Below are 20,071 nucleotides of genomic sequence, written 5' to 3' on the forward strand. Positions count from 1 at the left end.
TTTAGGACTAACAGATGTTTGTTTTATCGTATAGACAATCATTGGCTATGTGTCCAAAGGCATGAGAGGCCAACTGTGGCGCAGTGAGTGGAGTGGGTTCAATTTCCAGTTGAGGACATTGGAAAACATTTATTATTTTCATTTCTCGCTTTTGTTACGAGGCAAAGTGCGGCGTTGAATTCTGTCACTCAACAACAGCTCTGTTCAATTAAATATTTTTAAAAGTTATTTTTTTATTAAAATCAGTGGCCAGTTAAAGATTTTGCCATACAAACTTCCAGCCCTATTTCATCCCTTTAGGGTTAAAATTTTTCAAAATCCCTTCTTAGTAATTCTACATAAAATTTCGGATACATGTGTAATCTGCACCTATTACGGGACTAATAGGAAAAAATAACGATAAATGCAAACATAGTAAAAACAGTTTACAGGCTAAATTTATTTACATACAATAAATATGAACACTCACAATTTAAACACTACTTCACTTATAATTTATCACTTCTATGGACCGTTCTTTGCAAAAGGTGGGCTTTGATTAGTTTTTAAATACATCTTTCCCCTCATTCTGAAAATGAAAAATAAATCTTTAAATATTTTTTTTAGTAACACGCTATATCTCGCATGTAGCAGAGAAGGCAGAGTCTAATATCGCAGGGTAGGCAGAGGGAGTCTAGTGTTAAAGCACTCCGCTCTCTACTTAACGCCGAATTCTGTAGGCATTGTGTGTTGAATAAAATGAGAATATTAAATATTTCATTTCTTCGATTGGGAATTGAACCCATAACCTCTCGTGTTCACAGGAACACGGTTTGCCCTGCGGCTCAACTGGCCTCTTAAATACCATTGCCATATTAATTAAAGTACTTATATATGTCTGAGTTAATTTAATTAATGTAACTACACTCGAATAAGCGTTAGTAAGGCAACTAGTAGCTATTATATAAAAATGCAGTAGGCAGTTTAAGTTTACATTAATTAAAGAACTTAAAATGTTTAAATGTTCTGAGGCCACGCATCGGTTGTGGGTTCGATCCTTACTCGAGGAAAGGAATTATTGTTTCTCCGCCCTGAGTTCGCTGAAAAGTGGGGAACGGAGTGTTTTAGCACTAGGTTCCACTTGACTACCCTGCTGTGTGCGGTGTACAGCGTGTAGGTGAGTGTTTATGATTTTTTAAATGTTAATGTTAATTTCTTAAGTTTAAAATAAATATTAAAACATTGTACTAAACTTATGATACCATAATTCTAAGCTGGTATAAGGAAAGATTTTGTGTTATCTTTAGACCTTTTAGACTATTCAAATGGCATATTTCACACGAATGATTCGATAGTCATAAAGAAGTATGTCCTTCCCAGCGTTTCATTACGACAAATATAAATCCAGTTTCATTGGATTTATATCCAGAACGTGCCTAGCTGTGAGCTTCAATCGTAAAAAGAACCTCAAATATTCATCTAACTAGAGTTTTATTGTATACTATGAAAACACTAACAAAATACGTGTAACCCATTTTCTATTATGTTATAGGTGACTAAGTTTATTTTCTCACGTAAACAAAAATTTATCAATTTAAGTATTATGAAAAAAAAAGTAAAATCATCTTTACCAAGACAAAAGCCCAGTGTTGGGTTCCGCCACTCAACACACAATGCCTCGAAAACTTTAGCGGAAAATGGAACGAAGTCTTAACACTAGGTTCCCTCTACTACCCTGCTGTGTGCGGGATACAGAGTGAAGTTGATTTTTTAAAATATAGATGCCCTTGCCTTTATTAAGAGAACCCTTTGTTATAAGGACTCTACAATAAATAATAGGATTAACGTACAAACACAACATCCCCTAACAGTATATTAATATATTTTGACATATCCTGTCTCCCGAAGGGTAAACAACTGGATTATCCACTTAATATGGCTAAGCTCAAAAACTGTTTCGAGAACAAAGAAATAACTAGGAACTAGGAGTGCGAGTGTATGACTGTAAACTCGATTGGTTGGGGGTTCGGTTCCCTGTCGAGGAAATTATATATTATTATATATTATATATATTATATATTATATATATTATATATTATATATTTAAATTTATATTTTCATTTCATTGAGGCAAAGCGCAGCGTTGAGAACCGCCCCTCAACACGCAATTCCTCAAGAATTGGTGGAAAATTAGGAGCGGAATGTCTTAGGTTCCCTCTTCCTTTTCCTATTTTTTAAAATAAATATATTAAAGATAACTCACGGTGGTTGAGCTCCTAAACCCATATATCCATCTATAGTGAACTGACAACTGGCTGTGCCGCTGGTCCAATCCCTACAAGACGTCGCGGGGAATCCCGTGGGATTTGAAATGGACTCCGTATACAATCTCCAAGCTCGATTGTGACTGCATCCGTCTGCAAAATTACTTTTGTATTTTAGAACTGTCTTCGATTATCATTTGGGGAAATTAATTATTTTCATTTCCCTGCTTTGATAGACAAAGCGCGTCGTTAAGTTCCCGCTACTCACAACTTAATGTTTAGAAAATTTAGTGGAAAAGAAGGAACGGAAGGCCTTAAGTTAATACTAGATTGATTACCTTTGGCTATTCTGCTGAAAGCAACAACGCGACGATTGTGGGTTCGATCCCCACTCGAGGGAATGAATTATTAATATTATGATTTCTTCGGTCTGGTACCTAGGTAAGTCCGCCGGTGAGTTCCGCCAATCAACATGCAATGCCTCGAAAAATTATTCCCTCTGCCATTAGATTTTTTTCATAATAATAATAGCGTCGTATACCCTAAAAATAAATAATAATTTCCCTACTTCTATTCTCATTTGGCAACGCAAAATCTAATATTTATAAAAGCCTAAAACAACATCAGCGTCGTAAATATAAAAAATCCATAACCCTTCATCTGAGAGGCTCACATAAATATTTACCCTTAAAGTTATTTAAAGGGGTGACTGGGGATGGTCCATAATATGTCCCATATTTGGTTTTCTGCTGAAACGAATGAAATAAAAAGAGATTTATGAAGTAAACTACATTTAAAAAGGCATACCATACTATTTTACACAACATACTTTACTTAATTTACTTTATATCAACAAGAAAACTACTATAAAAAAAATTGTGTCCGCGAATCGATACCATGAAGCCAGTCGGGGTCTAGGGGTATAAGCGTGCGACTGTAAATACGACAGGTTATGGGTTCGATTCTCACACGAGAAAATTATATATTTCATAACCAAGCTCTGGAAACGAGGCAAAGCGGGACGTTGAACTCCACCACTCAACACGCAATGCATCCAGAAAGTAGGGAACAAAAGTGTCTTAATGGGAACGGAGTGTTTTCACCTCACTCACTAGCTTCCCAGCCTTCCCTATGTGCAGGGAGGCGTGAAGATAAAAAAAGCAATCCGTTACGCTTCAAAATAACGAATTATCTAATTATTTTAATATAATTGAATATTATGTTGCTAGCTTATCTGATAAATGGCTTCATTTAGGAAAAATGCACCTACTGATAGCTAATCTGTATTGACATTTGGACACAACAATCAATCTCTGGACGCAGGCCAACTGGACCGACGGTATTGCTTCCAAATATGTTATGTAACTTTGCTTCAACTATATTTAATATAGGCTATATAAGCGTTGGTCTAATAGTAATAAATTTATTTTTAAAATTATTTTAATTCTTTAAACTTTTTTTCTTTTTTTTTAGCTTCACTCTGTATCTCGCACATAGGTAGAGTTGAGTGGCGGAATGCAACGCCGAGTTTCGCCTCGACACCAGAACGAAGAAATGAAAATATTATTATTTCATTTCCTCGAGTGGGAATCGAACCCACAACAAGTCATGTTTTCAGTCGTACACTTATACCCCTATGCCACGACTGGCCTCTCTTAAAAACATATTTATCAAATGTTGTTATTTTTTGTTGTTTACAATTGCTGTTAGAATTATGTAAAAAAAATATATATGGTTGAGTCGTGTTTGTGTTATATTAAAAAAATCAGTCAAGTGCGACTGTGCGAGTCGATTTCCTCCATTGAGGGTTCCGTAACAATTTCATAATGGTTGGTACTCGTAGGTCAACCAGAACGTGACTTTTATAAGTTGACAAACTAAGTTTGCGGGGATGCGTATTTTATATGGAAAGAGCTACCGATAAAAATTATATTAATTGTTATCTGTGGTATTTGTATAAATTTTTATTTTTCAGTTGTTTTCTTTATTTGTACTGCAAATTCCCAATTCTTGTCAAATTTAATAAATATAGATACACGGCAACTAAGACTGTTCTGTTCTGTTCTTTTTATTATGGCGTTCTGAGCGTGCCAGTTGAGCACAAAATCACTTCGCCAGTGTAACGTTGAATGGAGAAATCACGAAAGAGGTTGTACAGTAAAAAAAGAAATAATATTACACAACAGAAAAATGCATGTTTACGAGAGATCCAGTTGAAATGGCAACTAAGACTACACACAATCTTGAGAAAAAATATTCTGACAGCCGGACAGAAGACAATCAGTCAGACGGACATAGTCTCTTATAAGAGTTCCGTATTTTCTTTTAAGATTCGGAACCCTATAAAAATAAAATGATCTTTATAAGTTAATTTTTATTTAACTATTACTAACTAAAATATTAAGATAACTGCAATACAGCTAAAATCTGGCAACTCTTTGTCCTTCAGCATCCGTGATGACGTCATAGCATCGATCGACGCAAAAATGGGTCTGCGGGAGGCAGAATCATTCTTCCCCAACAATAAAGGGTATACCGTTGACTTTAAAAGTACTGTTGAAAAAATTACATGTTTTGTGTTTTTTTTTAAATATTTTTTTATACTCGTTATTAAAACGTTACGTATGTTCATGACAAAATATTGCGGTATTCGTATTTGAGTTTTCCAACAAAATGAAACTTTTTCCATAATAAAAGCTTTTTGTTTGTTCAAAATGTGTTAAATTTGAATATACAATTTTACATAAAATGCTTAGTTATAATGTAATAACTTTTAGTATTACCAATTAATTTAAAAAAGCCTTTCGAACACTTTAGATACGGTAGTACGTGGTCCTCCTAAACAGTAATAACTAAATATACATTAAATAAATTAAATTAAAATTAATTAATCTATCTATTCAAGTAACCTATCCCCCCTACCTGTTACCGCACTCTATAGACTAGGTCGAATAAACAAAAAAAACACGTATTGGATAGCAAAATGTAAAGCACTCGTACAGAGAGATATACAAGATATACGTTGTGAGGACACAAAGAAGTATGTTATAACATGATATACCTATAGTAGTTTTTTTATTAAGTCCGGCAGCATAATTATTAAACGAGAAAATCGAAACGAGAATTATTTTGAAATGTAAATAACGGTAGAAACTAAATTTAAGATGTATTTATCATAGTAAGTAGGTTTACTTACAAAAATAACGAGATTCTCTGTTTTTAACGAGCTGATCTATCCAGCATCCAGGTTGAATCCAACTACCATGATTGGGATAGAAGTCAACGTCTCCAATTGCTTCTGGGAAACCAAGTATTCCAGGATTTGTGTGGACAACATCAACGAATACCGCGTCTCCTTTTGAAAGATGATCGTCCTTGCCGCCCAAGCTATAGCCTGGGTAAGCTGGGTCTAAACCTAAAAGAAAATATAATGTTAGTTACATAGTAAATCATTCGCTTGCAATTTACAAAAATAACGAAAACAAATCAAGTTAATTCTTCTTAGTCTAAATCACTGTCTTCCAAGAAAGAAATATAATCAGGTAGGATAAGAATATATTTCCAATACAATTAATAATATTTTACTTTGAGTAAAATTGTGGTTATATTGTTTAAAATAATAAATAAAATAAAATAAAATCTTAATGCCTAGAACTTATAACTATCTATCGCAACGTAAATAATTATCAAGAAAAACAAAATAACATACCTAGTCTAAATTGAATCAGTCATTTCGAGTCTATCTAGATTATTAAAAAGAAACTTCATAGCTAACTAGTAATTGCTATAATTTCGCCCACACGAAATACACAATTGCAATACTCGTACATTAGTGTAAAGTGGAAAAACCATTTGGCCATGGCCTTCTGTGAGCCACGAGCACATGTTGCACATACTACAAATGCATTATGCACTTATTACACAGATTTGCCTTGCATTTTAAGTGATTTGACATTTACAAGCAAAATGAGCTTCAGACATGAACGAGAATTTAATTTTGAAATTACGGAAAAGTACTTGCAGATTTTTTTCCGCTTCCTGCTGGATTCTGTATGTAGCAAGTTAGGCAGAGGGAGCCTATTGTTAATACACTCTTCTCCTCCACTTAAGTATAAAGTCAGTACATGTTGAGTTTCAGAACTTAACGCCGCGCCTCTCGAGCGAGAATCGAACTCATAACTCCTTGTGTGTAACCACCGCCACGACTGGTATTCTATTATATACTAGACTTCTACTTACTTCTAGCTTAGTTTTGCAAAAATCTTTAGTTTGGAAATTAATAGTTCTTTTCGATTTTATGACATAAAACAACCATTTCTCTCGTTCCCGCAAGAATTTCGAGAAAATCTTGTTCGTGCTCTCAGCATTCACAAGGAACTTACATAGAGTTCCAGAAATGTACCTGTTATTCTTCCTAGTCTTAAACCTCGTCTATTAAGACTTTTCCCCGCAAAGCCAGCTGCTTCTGCACCGAGCGAAAATCCTATGACATGAAGAGATCCTGTGGGAACACCGTTGTCGTTCAAAAATTCTATAAAATCTGCAAGTTGCTGTCCCATATACCTCGCATTCCGGACTGCAGAAAGATACCTAAAAAATATCGATAAAACGAGTATTTAAAACCATATTTAGTGTCTTCTATTTTTTGGATTCATATTTTTAGTGACAAATCGTCCTAAATCCTATAAAAAATATTTTATACCAATTTTATATTATTGTCTAATGACATAAAAATTAATTATTTAATTTTCTTGTAAGGATAAAACAAAAAATATTGATACTCCTATGTACATGGATACATATGTATGTATATTTAATTTTCCAAGAATAATATGCACTGACCTTTTAGCCTTTATTATTTTTAATGAACTAGCGTTTGCAAAAAATGACGTCTGATTAAATAACAGTATAGCAATTCATGTTTGTATTCATTTACGTAATTATTGTTAAAAGAAAAAAAAAACGCATTTTTGTACCTAAGGCAGGTAGGTAAAGCTTTGAAATAAACAAATTATTTCAAAGTAAGGTTGTTTTTTTTTTTTTAATTAAATAATGTAATGCCATATATTATGCTGCGGCAATTGTGGCGCAGCTTGGCTCCTTGATAAAAAGACAAAACTCGGTGTTTAGTTACGCCACTCAACACGGGAAGTCTATGGAGTGTAAAATGAAAAACGCAGCATACCATGCTATATGGATACATCATGAAGCTGATCTAATCTAAATATTATACCTGTACAGATTTAACAAGTTAGATAACCTTTTATATTTCGGCTTTAAACTGTATTCTACACGAAGCAGGCAGAAGGAACCTGAAAATCTAGATTTAAGACGTTTCCATGAAGACAAAATATTAAATATTTCACTTCCTCGAGTGGGGATCTAACCCATAACCGTCGCGTTATAGTCACCGCTGTACCACGAACTGCCTAGATAACTTTATTAGAATATAAACTTCAAATTTAAACGTAAACTACTGAAACGTTCTCACAAAGCAAACCTAGTGTAACTCTAATATCAAAGAGCGCAATCTACAATCTAATTCGTATGGAAAATACTATTGTAATGGCTGCGAAGTTGTTGAAATGAATAATTTATCCTCAGGCGAGTGATGTTAAGGGGATGCTGTTCAGGTCAGGAAGGTATGACCTGTTTCCTTGATGGTATATAAATACTTATACAATTTTGTTGCTAAGTATATAAAATGTTATATTTATCCGAATAATTTATATTTTTTAATTCATTCGTCATTTAAGTATATTTTTTACTTCAGCCAACATTTTGACGTTCGAGTTGTCGAACTATATATAAAAAAAATCAAGCAAGCAAGGAACCTAGTGTTAAGACACTCCGTTTCCCACTTTCTAATCATTGCGTGTTGAATGGCAAAACTCACCGCCGCGCATTGCCTCAACACCAGAGCGAAGAAATGGAAATATAAAGGTAAATAAATATTTCACTTCCTCGAGTGGGGATCGAACCCACAACCGAAGCGTTACAGTCACACCCGTGTGCCGCTGCGCTACGACGGCCTACACAATTATACTAGGTAAAGCTTGAAGCTGAATAATTTTCATATACGATAATATATTAAACAATAATGATTGAAAAATTAAATCAATTATACACTTACCACGGGAAAACGACCAGTCGGGACCAATTAACGGCAATGAAATTGTAATCACCGCGCTTGAGGAAAGCTGAAATATGAATTAAATTTATTATTAAAGCTATAAACAGGAAGGTGGGCCGTGGCCGTTCGATTCATAGCCGGAATAGTATAATATGTATTTAATATTTTTATTTTGTCGTTCTCAAATGTCTCATTTTCTCTTTCTCAAATGTCAAAAGAAGTGTTTAAACACTAGTTTTCTGCCTACCCCGATATAATAATTATGCAGGATGCAGCTTGAAAGTAAAAAGTACCTATTAAATATGTGTTTTTCAGAGATCAAGATCAGAGAAACTACACTATACCTAACTTTATGTACAATACTAGTGGAAAGTGGGGAATGGACTGTCTTAACACCAGGTTCCCTTTGCCTACCTCTATCTATCTATCCTCTGGTTCTATTTGCCTGATATAATTTTTACTAGTAGTTTTAAGTGTACCGACCTACTATCTTCATATGCTATCATAAGCTTCACGAGGTAGTTCACTTTAAATTCACTTCGTTCCCAATCCCATTAAGACACTTCCGTTCCTCACTTCCCTCTAAATATTTAATTGATGTATAAAATAGCGAGCCCTCTCACCGTTTCTTAAGTTGGTCGTGCTTGGTCCTGTCACCGACTCAGAGAATCCAAATAAGTATATGACCACTGGTCTAGATCTATTTAGGCGCGTTCGAGACAAGCCAGATGAATCAAAAGGATCAACATACTCTGGAATACTTGGGTTAGATCTGCAATGCAAATATATATATTTTTTAATATAAATATGAAAAAAATATACATATTTCACATTTTTATTAAATGTAACAAAATTTTTTCAGCGAAATTTGAGGATATTCACTACTAAATCGATTTGCCTTTACCCAAAGAGGTGGCACCTCTTCTGTTCTAATGAGGCCGTTACAGCAAATGATCTTTCAAGTTTCAATGACGTTAATTAAAATCGAAAAGAAATACGCTAAATTAGGTCTTGACAAATGATTTTTAAAAAAAAACTCGTTATTTCTGCTTTTGTTCATCTATAAGAGAAACAAACATTGTCACTAAAACTACTCGTATATCATTACAAAAATCGTCGAAAAAGGTGAAGAGTGAACCTGGTTGAAAGCTTTTCTCTAAGTACGTCTCTGGGGAACGGAGTGTCTTAACACCAGGTTCACTCTGCCTACCCTGCTATGTGCGGGATACCGCGCAAAGCTCTTCTCTAAGGAATTACTGGTTCAAATAAAAATATAACATAATTTTATGTAGGATAGTCCATTTATAGAGAAAGGCCATATAGGCTATATTACAGCGTGTTAATCGTTTTGACGTAACCTGGTTATTAGAACGTGCTTAGAATATGTCATACGAAACTTTTAGTTACTTCCGCTTAACCACGCGAACGAAGCCGCAGGAACAAGCTAGTATAACACAAATATCTACGTTAATAATCACCTGGTGAAAAGTAAATACTGAATATCAACAGTGTTATCACGAGGACAGCATCCTTTACAATCTCCCACTGGCGCAGGCATGTAGCACACCTGAGTAACACCTAAAACATATATAACAATATTATTTAAAATTACAAAATAACACAAATACATACTGACAAAATAAAGTTAATATTTATTTGTTTTTCCTTTTAGAGTAGTAGTCCGAGTGTAAACAAACGGTCAAATAAATAACATCTAACACAGTTCTTATTTAAATTATTTAATAGTCCAACAAAAACGTCTTGTACAACACAAATCAAAAAAAATCAAACAAAAAAAATCTTACTTAGATAAGTAAGAGCCTTACCTTAAATATTGTTAATTAATATTAATTTTGTAAATAGTATCGAAAACCTGACCACGCATATGGCGTCTAAAAAAGTTTTTTTAAAAAAATTCTTTAAATTAAATAAAATCAGCTTCACGCTGTATCCCGCACACAGCAGGCAGGCAGAGGGAGTGAGGGAGGGAGAGACGGAGGCAGTGTCGAGGCTTTGCCCCGATACCGGAGCGAAGAAATGGAAATATAAATAAATATTTCAGCTCCTCGAGCGGAGATCGAGCTTTAACATTAATATAAGTTACTTAAACTTATACTGTATTCCCGCAACAATTTAAACAAATTAAGTCCATTTATGCAATTACATAATAAATTAAATATATTATTATGGGATGCACTTAAACAATAGAAAATAACTCGTGAAGAGGTAATACATAAACAATATACATAATATTGTCGCTGAACACACTAATCGTTTGAAATAAATGTTAATTGTACAATATGTGAGGCAGTTGTGGCGCGAGGGTGGTGGGTTCAATTCCCACTCAGAGGATTGGCATATTCAATATTTTCATCTCCTTACTCGGATACTGAAGGAAAGTGCGGCGTTGAGTTAAGTCACTCAACCAAAAAGCCTTAACCGTAAAGTGGCGAATGGAAATTTCGTAATGGGAACGGGAAAAGTCTCATTAAAATAAAACTGTCTATATTTTAATAAATAGTAAATTGATACTACTAATTATTTTCATTATTGACAGCTTCTCCTACGAAATTAGAAAGTACTAATATTTTTATCTGTCGAATCAGTGATTCGAATATTTTTTTAGGGTTCCGTACCGTACGGAAAAAAACGGAAACCTTATAGGATCGTCGTTAGTCCGTCTGATTACCATTATCTCAAGAACGCGTAAAGGTATCAAGGCTAAAATTAATATCATATATTTAGGACTACGATCCCTTGGAGTACAAAAAAATTAATCAATACATAAAATGTAACATACCACTTCGAATATCGAACCTGTCTCCTTTTTCTCCGACATTTGTTAAATTTAAAATATTTTTCATATTTATTCTAAAGGTGTAGGTGCATAGTTAAAAATAAAGCTAAGGCTGAGTGACTCATTATCAACAGTCATCCGAGTTTTTTCTTATTTTTATCTTTACGTTAATTATGTTTCTATTCTTATCGTATATATCTTTGTCGTGTTTTTTTTCTACAATCAGTAACCTAAAGCTAGATATTTATAATGACATTTGTAATTTGTAAGAATTAGTATTGCAAATAAAATACTTAGTAAACTATATTTACAATTTTGAACCTAATCTCTGTGAGTTGGTACTAGGATACGCTTGAATGAGTATTTATTTTCTTGATATGGAATTTGAACCTGCACTTAATAATTAAAATCATAGGGACAAACAACACATCGTATTTTTATATAAAAAGATAATATTTACACATGAAACTAAACTAATACTTATGATAACTGCTGCGTCAATCAATGAAAGGATGAAAGGAAGTCCATTCAATGAAAAGACAGGACTATTAACACCTATAAATAGTATTTATATATAGAAAGAAAAAAACGCCACAAATTTGATACCTGTATATATTTTTTATTAATAACTAAAACTGAATCGGTTGTGGATTAATTATTCATTTCATCGCTCAGTAGGTACCAAGACAAAGTGGCAGAACTCAACGCCGCGCTGCCCCGAATGCCTCGACACCAGAGCGAAGAAATGGAAATATAAACGTAAATAAATATTTCACTTCCTCGAGTGGCGATCGAACCCACAACCGTCGCGTTACAGTCACACCCTTGTGCCGCTGCGCTACAACGGCCTCTTATATATTGGAAATATATAAAAATTTGGAAAATATGTTCAAATATTATATATATCATATATAATATTATATAATATTATATAATATTGATGTCATATTATAGTGTGCACAATACAATGCACTAATAATGCAAATAACGCATTAACTACAAATACATATGACAGAAGCACTATAGGTTATTTAAAACTACATTATTAACATTAACATATTTATGTTTAACTTTCGTCTGTTTATTTGCTATAGTGTTTTTTTTTAGTTTAACCTTGTATCCCAGCAGCAGTCTGTATCATAGCAGGGTAGGCAGAGGGAACCAGAGAAGGCGGGAACATTGGAGGCATTACGTGTTGAGTGGCTAGACTCAACGCCGCTTTGCCTCGACACCAGAGCGAAGAAATGATTTATAGTCACACCCTTGTGAGCTCACCACAACTGGCATCAAAAAATAAATAACACCCATTATCTACAAATTTAATAAATTCGACTTCGACTTTTCGACTTCTCAATTTTCATTATTCCTATCTAAGAAGACAAATAGCGGCGTTGAATACCGCCACCAGTAAGTACCTAATCAGTTAAAATTAAGAGCGTAAAACTGAAATACTAACCTATATAAAAAAACACACATTTACATAGAAGAGCTGTAAACATCACTAATTTATTATTGCAATACCTTTACACTTATATTTTTATTAGCTACAAAAAACTTTAGCATTTTATCGAAAAGTGAAAATGTCACGACTGAACAACGATTATTATAGAAACAAAATTTATCAATGTTAATAATTATAATTATTTAGTTAACAGATATTGCAAGTTATTTCCTAATAGCCTTAGACATGCGGGTATCGACAGATGGCTTACCAAGAAAAAAGGACATTAGCTGGCACGTTGAACTCATGTTTGTATAATTAATTAGATATATCCAGAAACATTTCAATTCACATAATAATGCATTTTATTAAGATAGACTTTCCAGCCGCACCACAGAATTCACTTAAAACGGAGAGTTGCGACACTTTCATCGGATATATACACAGACACCATGTTCAATATATAGTATCTATATATAGTATATGTAACGTAACTTTTCATATATAATATTACAAGGCTTAACCTTAACCGCGAGATCACTCCATTGCCATGTTTCAATTAATTGGATTTAAACCTATCCAGTCCGTTCGAAGCGTGTTTCTCGACTAAGTAAGTTTCCATTTGTTTGTTTCTCTCGTCGATATTGAAGTTATGCAATTATTTCTATAATAATTCTTTTTGTCTCCGATACCGTCCATGGCGCGGACCCATCAGCCGAAACTATGCTCTAACGAATTGATTTGAAACTCGAATTTAATGGTAGAGATTGCCTTGGTCTGCAAATTGTACTTATTCAATTATTTTTTGATTTAAGTACCCAAGTAGGTCTATAATCAATATATCAACTATAATTAAGTAAATTATTTAGTGATTATGTTTTACGTGTATACTCTTAGTATTTTGTAATACGTTGATTAAAAATGAAATTACATGTTAGTATGGCTAGTCGTGGTGGAGGTGCAGGAGGACAGGCTATAGGTTCTATTCCCAATCGAGGAAATGAAGTATTTAATATTTTTATTTCGTCGCTATGGTACTAATTCGATAGTAATTGGGAATGGTGTTATAACACTAGGTTCCCTCTGCTTATCCTATATGTAGCAGAGCTACACACGGGGGATGCTGAAAAAAAGTATTACTATACTTAAAAAGTAAAATTTTGGATTTTCATAGTTATCATATGAGTTTTGAGAACCTTTTTCCGTCCAATAGTTTTTGGTCCATGTCTGGCACACAGTTTTATAATTTTGAATATTCCGTTGACGATGTTAATAAAATAAATTATTTAAGAATAACATTCTAGAATAGATTCTACTCTTTTCTCCGCTTGCCACCGCTTGTTTTAAAGTGAATGCAAAAGAAAACCAATTTTATATTGGTTGCTCTTTATCCATCCGAGATCTAAACGTGTGCAATTTGTAACTATATCTATCTTTTGACCAGAATAGCAACTGCTACAGAAATGTATACTTTTTTTTGGGGTTTGTTTAAAGTGTGCAATAGCAACAACTTACTTAGTAGTTTAAATATAATACTTAGTTATATATAATTTGCTTGAAAATATATGTTTTTATCATACACAAAGCAAAGCACAACAAAACTTTGAATATTATTTGTTTTTCTAGAATAGTCTTTTATTTATTTGAACTCCCTGCATACCTCTTTTGCCTCATCCATTGTCATCAACTTCTTCATACAGTGTTTCTCTTCATAGCGGATTCTATCAGCTATGGTGCAGCTGTGCTGACGTTCCAGCGTCTCATCAGTGCAGCTAAAGCACCCTTCACTTTGTTACCAGCGATAATATGCATTTACATAAAACTCTACTGAATATACTTTTCAGATGTAGGTACCACTTCATTTTTCAATTACGCTATTACCATTTAAGCTGATCTTCCATTTCATCCTTTCTTAAAAATAATAAGGAATAATTCATATTTAAATAATTCAACTAACTTAAATTTCTTATATTTTGTCTTATAAGTCTTAATCATATTCAAGCGCAATCGATAAGGTAATATTTCATTCACAGTGGGTTATTTAATAGAATATTAAAATTCCGTTAAGGGTCAGCCAAAAAAAAAATGTAGTTGAGTTCCTCTTAGCAACATTATTGCATGTTAGAGTTTACGGAAATTAATGATAAGGATATTAAAAAAAGCAGAGAGCTCTGTTATTAACTTTGGTTTTTCCCTATTCCGAGTGACGCAAATAATAAGTAAGTATATAAATAGTATAAGTTACATCAACACTACTTGATTGTTAATCTTATCATCATCATCATCATCATCGACAGCCATCGATTGTCCACAGCGGGACATAGGCCTCATTCTAGCCATCACTCACACTCGACCCTCAGCTCTTCGGACCCACCCGCTTGCCGCCAACCTCTTAAGATCGTCGGTTCATCTAGCAAATAATAATAAATCAAATACGTGAATAATATTTAAAAAGCACCGGACAAGCGCGAGTCGGATTCGCCCACAAAGGGTTCCGTACAAAAATTTGCGGTCTCGAGCTTTTTTCTGAAATGCAGGCTTAGCTTGGCCAGAATCCTTTCGTTTCATACCTTACTGAAATTAGCGGCTTTGATACCAAAATTTACCCCTCTTTTAAGGCTTTTTTATTTTTGTCTATCTGAAGTATGAAAAGGAATGTCTCCTCAAAAGGTTCCCCCTGCCTACCCTGTCACATGCGGGATACAGAGTGAAGCTGAAAAAAAAAACATTAGACAAACAACAATAAACATGCAAAAAATAAACACTCTCCGTACATAATTTGAAAATAAATTCTAGATAAAACCTTGAAACTAGTACTTCGTTATACTCGTACATATATTACATAGTTTAGTGCTAATCACCATTTATAATATTTATATATATTATTTATCTTCTATATATATAAAATCGAAAGGTCACTCACTCATCACGAAATCTCAGAAACTACATGTGCTAGGAATCTGAAATTTTGCATAGGAGTTACTTATAGGACGTAGGTGCTCGCTAAGACGGGAATTTGTAAAATTCGATTTCTAAGGGGTTGTTTTTGGGGTCGAAAGTTTGTATGAAACTTCGTTACTACAAATGCTAGGAGTCTCAAATTTTGCATAGACGTCACTAGGACGTAGCCATGGAGACAGAAATTAATAATAACATAGTTCACGCGGGTGCAACCGCGAGCGGGCCGCTAGTATATAATAAATGTAATTGTTAGTGGTTCTATTATGACAATATCGCCCATTAACTAACTAGCTATATATTTATTATTTATTTATTTCCTTATATCCATTGTTCTGTGTAGGAATATTATATTTTTAGATGATCTAACATAGCATAAGCACTGAGATACATTACCTATATTGTCAGTGTTTAAGGTTCAAACTAGCAGTGGGCAGAAGGAACCTTGTGGTACCTTCCGTTCCCCATTTTTCTGTCCCCGCGTGTTGACCTGTCTGTCAAATCTGAGATCGATCTTTAAATGCAATTTTCAATCATTCATCAATCAATTACATTACTATGAATGAAAACGGCATATCAAGATCGATCTCAGACTCAAATTCGGCTTATAAATACGGGCCTATGTTTATTATTTTTTTTTTCCCTTAAGTTTTATAATTTATTACCCTGAAATAATATAGCTTCAATTAGTACAATAAATGTCAAAATACATGAAGTTTAATAACTTGAGATATTAGTGCCATTGTACTAAAAGTCCAAATAACAGAGATCAGGTCGTAAAGTGCTATCTGCATCTATTTTGTGGTGACAAATAATAGATACACCCTGAAAAGATATTTTTTTTATTTCAGGATAAATTGCTCAACAAATTGGAAGAAAATGAACCAGAGCTAGCCACTTCACCGGAAGAAGAAGTAAGTATTGAAGTATATCATAAATAAATGTAGGTACTGTTCTGCTGGTGCATATTGGTAGCATAAAACTCTATTTAATAACGAAAAAAATCAATTTTAAGGTGTCATGAAAGAAAAAAACGGAACCCTTATATCATCTTACCAATTTATTGTCTTTTTGTCTGTCCGTCTACATTTTTTAAGATCGCGTGGAGGTATCTAACTAAAGATGAGAACGTTTATGTTGTTTTGTACGAAAATAGTTGCGTAATTAAGTTAAAGTTGATTAAAAATTATAAAATGGGATAACTTCTTGCTCTAGCTAGCTTTAGTTTAAATCCTCATTTAAGTACAAATAAAGGAAAACATCCAAAAATTAGAAAGTAATCGATTTATGGAATTCGGTCACAAACTAAAGTTTTTTCATTTGGCATATAAAACCTATGAAATATACCCCAAGTAGGTAGATATAGATCGTGGAGCATTGTTCTGTTCAGCTGAATACATCGAACATTGCAGATACGAGTATCATGCACGTAATCCCAAAGAATTGTCTTCATACGGTCTAGTACGAGAATCTATTGTTAGATTTTGTACTTTCATTCAATTGACTTTTTGTGATTTTTAAATGTTTCTGATGAATTCTGTTATTCCTAATGTCTCTAGTCTATACTAATATTATAAAGCGAAAGATTTTATTCGTTTGTACGCGCTAATCTCAGCAACTACTAGATCGAATTTAATAATTATTTTGTCTTCTTGTGTTATAGAGTATATTTATTAAGTTAGCCTAAAAGCTACATTATATAAATAAAGGAGTAGATATTCTACAATATAAATTTAAAAAAAATTCAAAATCACACAAACAAAAGGAACGAACAGGAAATGTCCGTGGAGTGTTTTATATATCTAATAATAAAAATAGTATATAAGTTAATAATTTTTATGTAACTTGATTATGTAAAAGCTATTTGATAGTATAATCTAAAAATCAATTTATATTATCTTTACAGTGTGTAATATGTGTGAATGCAAAGGCGACGATGCAGACATCGCCTTGCGGCCACCGGGTGGTGTGTCGGCGGTGCTTCGTGAAGACCATCCAGATGGCGGTGAGCCAGCGCCTGCTGCCGCTACGCTGCGTCATCTGCCGCGCCAAGATCCTGCGGCTGCGACAGGCACCGCGACTTGTGTCTAGTAAAAGTTGGCAGGTGATTATTGTTTATAAATATACTATACTTAAATTATATTTTTCACGATAATGTTTTTTTACATATTAATAATTAAATGTTAGAAGTTTTATTTTGAGGCCAGTTGTGACTCAGGGGCCCGTGTGATTGAGTTCTACCACTGAACAGGCCATACCGCTAGAATTCAGTGGAAAATGGGGGAACGGAAATATCTTGATGGGAAGGGAGTGTCTTAACATTAGGTCCCCGGGTCCGCTTTGTCTACCTTGCTTTTTGCGGTATACATCGTGAAACTGTACAAAAATAATGTAAATTTAAAGAATTAAAAAAAAAATAATTTATTTATTTAAATTGGTCTTGGGATTTCGCTTAAAATCATTTTTTTTTAAGTCAATAATAAATACTTACTTACAATCTTGTAGTTCTTGTGTACACTAGTTTGTATCAATATAAAAGCTGTGCACATACTTAGGTAGTTACTGTTTCCAAATATAGCATTAAACTAACTGCCATGTTAACGTCATAATTATTCATCAATAAATATTAGCAATTTTAATATTTACTAAATACCTATTTAGTTGATTATAAAACATTTAAAATATCAAAAACATCATTTCAGATATCCAGTGGCAGTGGCAAGTCATGGGGCGTGCCAGGATCTGTTTCATCATACTCAGTTGGCGCCCGTTCAGTTCCTGCCTCAGCTTCTCTATATTCGGTTACCAGCGGTGAATCATCTCTATCTGGTAAGATCTTAAGTATTTTATATAGGTATATGTTTACAAGAATACTAAATTTTAGGGTATTTATGCCACCTTGTATGACAATAGCTATATGAAATGGTTCTGGGTTCGATCTACGTTAAGGGAAACATTTCCTTGTTCTGCTAAGAAGCAGTAAGTAACTCTAAAAATAGGAAATTAAGTATTTTGAAGTACTCAGCTTTTTGCAAGAGGTTGGAAGCTAAAAAATATTCTTTTACGTCACTATTACAGAAAGAACGTTAAAACTTCCCAAAGAGCAAGGAATTTCTTTTTCATTAACTATTCTTTTTGAGCTTCTTTAAATATTAAAAACAGTACAAAGACGTTAGAATTTAGGTCAGATGAAGATGCTATGTTAAAATCTTCAAATTTTATGTCATGACTTTATGAAAAATATATTTTACGTTTCTGGTTCTGTTTCTGTGACTGTAGCCCATACATAAATATTTAATCAATTTCTATTTAATCAATTTCTATTTAATCAATAATTAATTTACAGGAGTATCATCCGTATCATCAAACAGTGGGGCCAACGTGAGCAACACTGGCTGCTCTACAAAGCTGTGCGGAGGAGCTAAATGTGGCGGGGCATGCTTGGGGGCTGTGCCCCGGGTTCCAGCCACGTCCGCGCCGCCGAGACCACGGCAGCCGGCGTCGAACTCGCTACGACGGTCTCAGCATCATAGCATGAAGGTTTGTCAATAAAAACACAATTAAGGCAAGCATCTAAGGTTTTTAGATGCTGTAGCAGCGCAGCGATACAAGGGTGTCCCTGTAACGTGATAATTGTGGGTTCGATGCTTACGCCACTTAACACGCAATGCCTTGAAAAATTCGGCGGAAAGCGTGGAATGAAGGTTCCAGAACCAGTTCTGCCTACCTTGCTATATGCGGGATACCATGTGAAGCTATTCTTCTTCATCTAAGGATTTAAATCAGCTAAATTATTTTAAGCCTATAATTAATAATACCATGGTAACGCAGGGGCTTAACAGTGCGACTATAAATACGACATTTTTGGGTTCGATTCCCACTACGGGGAATAAAATATATTTATATTTTCATTGTGTCGCTCTAGTGACCAGGCAAAGTGCTGTGTTGAGCTCCGTCACTCAATACGCAATGCCTCCAGAATGAGGCCGAGAGTATCGAGCTTTCCCTCGTAACTCGAGAAATAAAAATATTAAATATTTCATTTGCTCTATTGGCAATCAAATCTACAATCTGTCGCGGTTACAGTCCTACTCTTGTACCCCAGTGTCACGAATGGTCTCTATCTATTTGGCCTCTATCTTTCTGGTTTCCTATTATAAATTATTATAAGAATAACCATTTCCAATAAGACTATAATAAGATATTTGTATATTTTACATCCAATATAATGAGTAAAAAATATTTTTTACAGGCAAGATTGCAAGATTATCAAGTACATAGCTACACAGGTGGACCAGCAGGTGAACCGTCGGGAAGATTGCCGCCTATTCGGGAATTCCAGAGAGAATTTCGTGAAGGCCGACGAGAAAGTGCTGCGGCTGCATCAGCCTCAACTAGAATTAGGTATTTCATTGTTTATGGTAGTATAGTAAACATGTTTATTATAAAAAAACACAATGAAAATCCACAATAGTGACTGGAATTTGTAATTTATTTCA

The 20,071-nt window shown here is 34.0% G+C and overlaps 2 protein-coding genes across 3 annotated transcripts in view; one reads left to right on the plus strand and one right to left on the minus strand.

The window, feature by feature from the left end:
• Positions 1 to 20,071, plus strand: part of LOC146539128 (uncharacterized) — a 51,142-nt gene that overhangs the window by 29,719 nt on the left and 1,352 nt on the right. Inside the window, exons 3-7 of the mRNA XM_085185762.1 lie at positions 16,424 to 16,486; positions 17,479 to 17,676; positions 18,275 to 18,401; positions 18,919 to 19,112; positions 19,825 to 19,976. Of these exons, the coding sequence (XP_085041888.1) occupies positions 16,424 to 16,486; positions 17,479 to 17,676; positions 18,275 to 18,401; positions 18,919 to 19,112; positions 19,825 to 19,976 (734 nt within the window). The remainder of the gene's footprint in view (positions 1 to 16,423; positions 16,487 to 17,478; positions 17,677 to 18,274; positions 18,402 to 18,918; positions 19,113 to 19,824; positions 19,977 to 20,071) is intronic.
• On the minus strand, positions 420 to 13,229 carry LOC146539130 (lipase member H-A). 2 transcript variants are annotated; one of them, XM_085185773.1, is made up of 8 exons: positions 12,886 to 13,229; positions 9,855 to 9,954; positions 9,000 to 9,148; positions 8,377 to 8,443; positions 6,646 to 6,833; positions 5,440 to 5,658; positions 2,243 to 2,396; positions 420 to 568 (listed from the first exon to the last, which is right to left on the minus strand). In XM_085185773.1, exons 1-8 carry the CDS (start codon positions 12,920 to 12,922, stop codon positions 505 to 507), a joined length of 978 nt encoding a protein of 325 aa, XP_085041899.1. In that variant the 5' UTR covers positions 12,923 to 13,229; the 3' UTR covers positions 420 to 504. The 2 variants fall into 2 exon arrangements, with proteins under 2 accessions (XP_085041899.1, XP_085041898.1); XM_085185772.1 differs by lacking the exon at positions 12,886 to 13,229 and adding an exon at positions 12,630 to 12,763.

Source organism: Heliconius melpomene, chromosome 5 (assembly GCF_056956725.1).
Source record: "Heliconius melpomene rosina isolate 202511_hmr_F chromosome 5, ASM5695672v1, whole genome shotgun sequence".
In the NCBI taxonomy this organism is placed as follows: Eukaryota; Metazoa; Arthropoda; class Insecta; order Lepidoptera; family Nymphalidae; genus Heliconius; species Heliconius melpomene.

Bases quoted from the DNA above. Each gene is read 5' to 3' on its own strand.
- LOC146539130 (XM_085185772.1), bottom strand. From the start codon at position 12,672: ATGTTTACAGCTCTTCTATGTAAATGTGTGTTTTTTTATATAG. The intron at 9,955-12,629 runs GTTAGTATTTCA...TATATGTTTTAG, and splicing joins ATGTGTGTTTTTTTATATAG to GTGTTACTCAGGTGTGCTAC. The intron at 8,444-8,999 runs GTGAGAGGGCTC...TTCATATTTCAG, and splicing joins CACGACCAACTTAAGAAACG to CTTTCCTCAAGCGCGGTGAT.